The sequence below is a fragment of the Lipotes vexillifer genome, unplaced genomic scaffold, assembly GCF_000442215.2.
Source record: "Lipotes vexillifer unplaced genomic scaffold, Lipotes_vexillifer_v1.1 scaffold126, whole genome shotgun sequence".
In the NCBI taxonomy this organism is placed as follows: Eukaryota; Metazoa; Chordata; class Mammalia; order Artiodactyla; family Lipotidae; genus Lipotes; species Lipotes vexillifer.
Window position 1 is genome coordinate 1,330,162 of NW_006778324.1, and position 6,914 is coordinate 1,337,075.

Here is a 6,914-nt window from a genome sequence, read left to right on the forward strand (position 1 = left end):
AAAAAAAAAGATTTATGACTGGGGTTAGTGGGCAGGGGTGCGGGGATGGGGGGAGCTAGAGCCTGAATCTCAGAACCTCAGAAGCACAGACAGAGCCATGGAGGAGGGGGGTCTGGTCAGGGGATCCAGAAGGAACCGCACCACTTCTGGAAGGCTGGAGTTCTGGTCGCTGGGGATCCTGCCAGGCCCAAACACGAGCCACAGGGAGGAGCAGCTTCCCAGCACTGGACGATGGACCCATCCCAGCCCTGCCAGCCTTCCTGCCCTGCAGTCCCTCGCGTCCCAGGGCCGGCCTAGAGAAGAGATTCTCCAGCTGGCTTTGTCAGCCAAGATGCAATGTCATTTCTAGATGAGCCATCCAGCTCTGGAGATGCGCCAGGCTATGGGGCGGGGGACAGCTGTGTCCCCAAAACACAGCCAAGGAGCTGCTTCTCAGAGCCAAGCAAGACAGTGGCAGAAGCGGAACTGGCAGGTGGTCCGCGGGCCCAGCCAATGCAGTGACAGGCCTTAAATGGGGCCTCCATCTGCCCAGGCCTCAGCCTCCCTGCAAGGTCAGGCCCATTCAGTCCCCACCAGCTGGAGATGACGGTCCCAGTCACTCCCTCAGACAATAAGCATTAAGGTATTTATTAGTGCCTGGTGTACGCCAGCCTCTGTTTCTTTCCCATGGGGGTGACAAGGGTCAGTGCGGCACGAAGGACAGAGACTTTGGAGTCTGTGGAGCTGCGTTAGAGGTTTATCTGTCCTACTCTTTGTGTTGCTGTCTCTGGGCCTCAGTCTTCCCATCTGTCAAGTGGGGATGAGAAAAACCCTTTCCGAGGAGGGCACTGTGAGGACTAAATAAGAGCACGTGCCGAAGGGAATGTTAACAGGACTTGTCTATTCCCCAGGAACTTCAGCAGAAACCCAACCAAGGCTGACGACACTGGTGAGAAGCACCCACACCTTAAAAGAGGCACAAGACACACCTCAGGACTCAGAGAGAGAAAGGGAACCGTCCCATGTGGTCCCCCAGCTTATACAGAAGAAGGCTGGAGACCCAGGCTGGGGAGGATTTATTTGAAGAGTGAGAAAGCTGAGTGAGGGGCTTCGGGTGGCCCACCCACAGAGAGGGCAGTGCCTGTCAGGAAGGACACTGGGCTTTCTCCCTGGCTGGATGCCAAAAAAATGCACTTTCCTACACTAGGGCCACCTGGGGTGCATTTACAAAGAGCATCCTCAGGACACCCCAACACATGTCACCTGGGAACAGGAGGATGTACAAGGGCAGCAGTAGGGGCAGCTACATCCTGAGCACATCCAGGGGTCAAACGGAAACCATGGAGAGGAGACAGGCTTGAGGGTCACAAGAGGGGAGCCCCACGGGGTGCCTGGCTGGGGCGACAGGGCCCAGGAGGAAGAGCTGGAAGGGCAAACCTGGAAAGGAGTGGAGGGAAGCTGCGAGAGTACACAGGTGACGATGTCTCCTGCACCAGGGAATTAGACAATGCAAATGCTGGGGCCCGAGGCCCCCAGAACCCACAAAAGTGCCCCCAAGAGAGGAGTCAGCCAACATCTGGGCATCTACCACAAGGAGGGCACTGACAGTCAGCAAAACAACGCCAGACACCGATAACACCTGGCCCATTTCCGGTCATCTTTGCTGGCCTGCCCAACCCTGGAGCAGTCAGGATCCCGGGGGAGCGCTGGTCTTGGGGACAAAGGACAGAGATGGAGCAAGGAGAATCCAACCGAGTAGAGCTCCCCCTCTTCCCAGTGCAATTTTCTGGACCTGGATAGAAGCTTTATTTGGAAGTAGAACAAAAGTTTTGATTTAAATGGGACTGGGCTTCATGAGTGTAACTAGAAAAGCTATGGTGGGGGCTTCCCTGGTGGCGCAGTGGTTAAGAATCCGCCCTCCAATGCAGGGGACACGGGTTCAATCCCTGTTCCAGGAAGATCCCACATGCCACGGAGCAACTAAGCCTGTGCACCACAACTACTGAGCCTGCACTCTAGGGCCCGCAAGCTACAACTGCTGAGCCCGCGTGCCACAACTACTGAAGCTCAGCAACAAGAGAAGCCACCGCAATGAGAAACCCGCCCACTGCAACGAAGAGTAGCCCCTGCTCTCTGCAACTAGAGAAAGCCCGTGCGCTGCAACTAGAGAAAGCCCGCGCGCAGCAACCAAGACCCAATGCAGCCAAAGATAAATAAATAAAATTAAATTTAAAAATTTTAAAAAGAAAGAAAAGCTATGGGGTCTGGTTATGGGGGAGAGACCCACTCAAACTGGTCAGGGAACAATAAAGCTGTTATTGATTTGCTTTCTGAGTCCAGCCTGCTCTGTGAACCTCACCCACACATGCAGGGGCTTCCATGTCCACAGTGGTGGGTCCCCATGGCCTTAGGACCAGGGAGTGGGAGTGGAGGGGTAGGAAGCTTGAACCAGTCTAGCTGGGGCTAGGCTGGTGCCATCTTCCCAGTATCAGTGGCTCCTTCCCATCAGGTGGGACAACCAGGGCCAGGGCTCTGGAGAGTCAGGGATACAGCAGCACACATATAAGTGTGTATGTATGTATATGGATACACCGGGACGCCTGATGAGACCCAAACATGCACAGAGCCCCAGTGAATTCTGATGTGAGGATAGAGTAGTCTGGGAAGGCTTTGGAGGAGGTGGCCTTTGAGTTGGGTCTTACAGCAGAACGACTTTAGGATGCACAGAAGAGGGAAATGGTGCCCCTGGCGGACGGAATGGACACAAGCAAAGGCTGGGAGATGTGAGCACCTGTCACTGGTATAACCGGAGTGTGAGGCACATGAAGGGATGTGATGGGATATGGATCTGGAAGATATGATATCCTTAATACTGTCACCTTTAAAGCAGTGTCCGCACTGGCTATGGCCAATCTGAACCTCACTTTCCTCATCTGTAACGTGGGGAGAATTACCCTATTTCTTCTTGGACTCAAAACATGTCCTGGGAATAAAGGGGTCTCATTATCTCCAATCAAAGCATTAACCAGGAGCTCAGAGGACACACTTTAGAAAGGCTTAGGCTCAAATCCCAGTTCTGCCCCTAGCTGTGTTACTCTTGGTAAGCCTCGGTTTACTCATCTGTTAAATGGGGATAACAAAGCTCCACCCGGAAGGAGGGATAAATGTAATGTACGTGAAGACCTGGCACAGTGTAAGCCTATGTGAAACAGGAGTTCCCTACCCACCCCACCCCACTCCCACCTCCAAAGGGGCCCTCACTTACATAGGAGGCCAGGAGGGTGGCTGGGGCCAGGATGAGAGCCAGGTAGAGGCAGGGGGCTGCAGCAAGCAAGCTGACGGCACAGATGAGGGGCTCAGCCCTCGGGTTGACTTTCTTGTATCTCCTTGAAGCCTCTGCTCCCAGGATGACCCCAACAAGGCCAGTCACGACAGTCAGTACCCCAAAAATCAGGCTGATGGAGAAGAGCAGAGAGGGGTTGGTCAGCCGGTGGCGTCAGGATAGGGGTCCAGCCACCTACCCCCCAGTGCGTGATCTGGTACCTACAGAGAGTGTGGCTGTGGGCCCCTTCCCCTCCCTCCTAACCAATGCTCGTGGGTCCTTGGGACCCTGCTCTGGGATCCACGTACTCCCCTACCCTTCCCATCCTCTTTCCTGCCTCATCCTGGGGATGCCACTGGTCATGTGGGTGATCTTCCTAGCACCCCAGCACCCCAGCTCCCAGCCTGCCTCATCGCCAGCCATCTCCTGCACTGTTCCACCACCCAAAACTGCCCCACTCAGAAATCTTAATTCTACGGTCCCACTCTGGCCCCAACCTTCTCACCTTCCAGGCCCCAATACTAATGGAATGCAGGTAAGTGAGCATTTATTTATCGAGCTTCTATGATACACCGGCATTGTACACACCCTCCCTCTCTCTCTTTCTCTTTTGTGGCTGTGTAGCAGGCACAATCTTGGTTCCCCAACCAGGGATCAAACCCATGCCCCCTGCAGTGGAAGCGCAGAGTCTTAACCACTGGGCCGCCAGTGAAGTCCCACACACCCTCCCTCCTTGAGTCCATCCTTCCACTCTCTGTTTCTGAACACCTCTCAAGTAGCCCCCTCTTAACTTCACTACCTTTGCCACCTACTCCTAGACCCATTTCAACTCCACTTGGTCCCTCTTGCACCTCCCTCCTGTAGAAACCTGTCCTTCTAGGACAACCTCCACACAGGTCCCCCAGAGGATGCTTTCTAGAACACAGATCTGACTATGCCCCTGCCCACCCCCTGCCTAAAATTCTCCACCAGCTCTTAAACAACCACCAGATTTGGTTCCAGCTCATTGTGGTATACATGACCCTTCAAGATGTGACTCTGGGTGACCTCAGCCACAAACCCCATTTCCATCCTCCTCAGTCCCCAGAATAGTTGCTGTCCCCACTTCATATTTTTATTCCTCCATCTGGAACACCCTTCACTGGTTTCTCTACATACCGAACTCCTATGCATCCTTCAAGACCCATCACAAATGTCCCCTTTGAGGATGCTTTCCCTTGTCCCTCTGCTGATTTGTTCACCCCCTTCAGTTCCCATAGCATCTTCCATGTCTCTATCATCAAGGTTATTCACTAGGCTGTGAATTCCTGGAGAACAGAAACCAGGTTCGGTTTACTTTCTTGGCTCTAGGCTGGGAGCATAGAGCCTGGAACAAGAGATATATGTTAACCAAATAGCTCACTGATCTCTCCCAGAATTCCCAGGTGGACAGCTGAAACAGGTGAGGTTAAGAAGGGTTGAGGCCAGGACTTCCCTGGTGGTCCAGTGGCTAAGACTCCGTGCTCCCAATGCAGGGGTCCCAGGTTCGATCCCTGGTCAAGGAACTAGATCCCATATGCCACAACTAAGAGTTCACATGCTGCAACTAAAGATCCTGCACACCACAACAAAGACCCCACACGTTGCAACGAACATCCTGCGTGTCTCAACAAAGACCCAGTGCAGCCAAATAAATAAATAAACAAAATATTAAAAAAAAAAAAAAAAAGAAAGAAAGAAAAGTTGAGTCCAAGATTACCCAGCTACTAAGCAACAGGATGTGAATGTACACCTTCATCCTCCTGGTCTAGCCCAAAGGATGGGCCCAAGCCTCCTTTTTTAATATTTATTCATTTTATTTTTGGCTGCGTCAGGTCTTAGTTGCATCATGTGGGCTCTCTAGTTGTGGCTCAGTAGTTGTGGCATGAGGGCTTAGTTGCCCACGGCATGTGGGATCTTAGTTCCCCAACCAGGGATCGAACCCGCGTCCCCTGCATTGGAAGACGGATTCTTAACCACTGGACCACCAGGGAAGTCCCCCAAGCCTCCTTTTTAAGAAGCCCAAAGGGATGCTGAGACTGACTAGCGTAAACTCTTGAAAAAACGAAGGTAACTAGGACCTTTCCAGCCTCTAAGTGGCTCTCTGTTGTCCTCAGGGCAGGCTCCCAGCCAGCACTGCAGGACTGACCCCTGCTGACCTGTGTAACCTCCCCTCTTTTCTCCTTCCCTCACTCTGCACAAATGACTGGGAATTCTCTAAACTCACCCTACACTTTCTGGCTTCCCTGCCTTGGCCCACGCTTTTCCCTCGGCCTGGAGCACCACTGCCCCCACCCCCCATTCTCCACCTGGCCAGGATCCCCTCCCAGATCCAAACCTTTCCAAAAGTGCCAGGTGCCTGATATTACCTCCATGGCTCCCACCAAGAGGTAAGAACACGACAGACACAAGAGTATGGTTACTGACAAATTGAGCATCACAAAAACCTACCTCTCCTCTAAACAACTTCTGTGAAATGTCCATCCCACAGGCTGAGGACTAATGAGTTTATTTCCCTGTCCCATCCCCTTGGTTTATAGGAGATTGTGTAAAGCCCAGAGAGGGCAGAGACCTGTCCGAGGCCACACAGCCCCACAGTGGCAGAGTCAGGGTCTCCTGGCCCTCTGCTTCCAAACAAAGCATGTGTGTCCTTAGGCAGCTTAAAGGTGCTCACCGAACCTTCCTAGCCTTCCAAGCTGTACCAGGCTCCAGCTCAGCCCAGTCAAGTGACCCCAAATCCCGGATGAATGCTATCTACCTCTGAGTCCCGGTCTGAGCCAGCCTTGGCAGGGTCTCGAGACCTTCCTAAGACTTAGGATTGATTATTCAAACAGGCGGTGTAGATGGGGGACCCCCAGTGCCCCTAAGCAGAGGTGTGGCCAGAGGACACACCTACCACGAAATGTCCCCACCCCCACAAAGCCTTCCCAGAATCAGACTCTGAGCCAAGAGGGTCCTTAAAGCCTGCAAGTTCTATGCTGATCCTCTGTACAATGGCCCTGGCAAGCAGCTATCCAACTCCTACTTACATGCCCCCAGGGATGGGAAGCTCATTACCCTAATGCTGCCCCTTCCATCTGGGCCCCGCTCTGTATGTTGGAAGTTCTCCCTCTGGCTGAGCTAGAATCCTGTGTCTTGCAGCTTCCTGCTCCTGCCCCACCCTCACCTGCGGGCTTATCCTAACTATGGAGAGTGTATTAACAGCTAGGGTCTGTGCAGAACCCAAACACCAGGACCCTGTGGTAGGTTGAATAATGCCCCGCAACCCAAGACATCTATGACCTAATCTCTGGAACCTGTGACAATATATTCCCTTATATGGAGACTTTGTAGATGTGATTACATTAATGTTCTTGAGGTAGGGAGATTATCCTCCAATTTTTTGGTGGGCCCTAAATGCAATTACAAATGTCCTTATAAGAGGGAAGCATAGGGAAATTTGAGACATAGAGGACAAGGCAATGTGACCGTGGATGCTGAGCTTGGAGTGATGCGGCCACAACCAAGCAGCCACCAGCACCAAGCAGCCACCAGAAGCTGGAAGAGGCAAGGAAGGATTCTCCCCGAGAGCCACCAGCGAGAGTGTGGCCCTGCG

General features: G+C 52.9%; 1 protein-coding gene across 1 annotated transcript in view; it reads right to left on the reverse strand.

Moving 5' to 3' along the window:
* SPNS3 (SPNS lysolipid transporter 3, sphingosine-1-phosphate (putative)) overlaps positions 1 to 6,914 on the reverse strand; it is a 45,325-nt gene that overhangs the window by 24,104 nt on the left and 14,307 nt on the right. Inside the window, exon 8 of the mRNA XM_007451608.1 lies at positions 3,245 to 3,434. Coding sequence (XP_007451670.1) covers positions 3,245 to 3,434 — 190 coding nt within the window. The remainder of the gene's footprint in view (positions 1 to 3,244; positions 3,435 to 6,914) is intronic.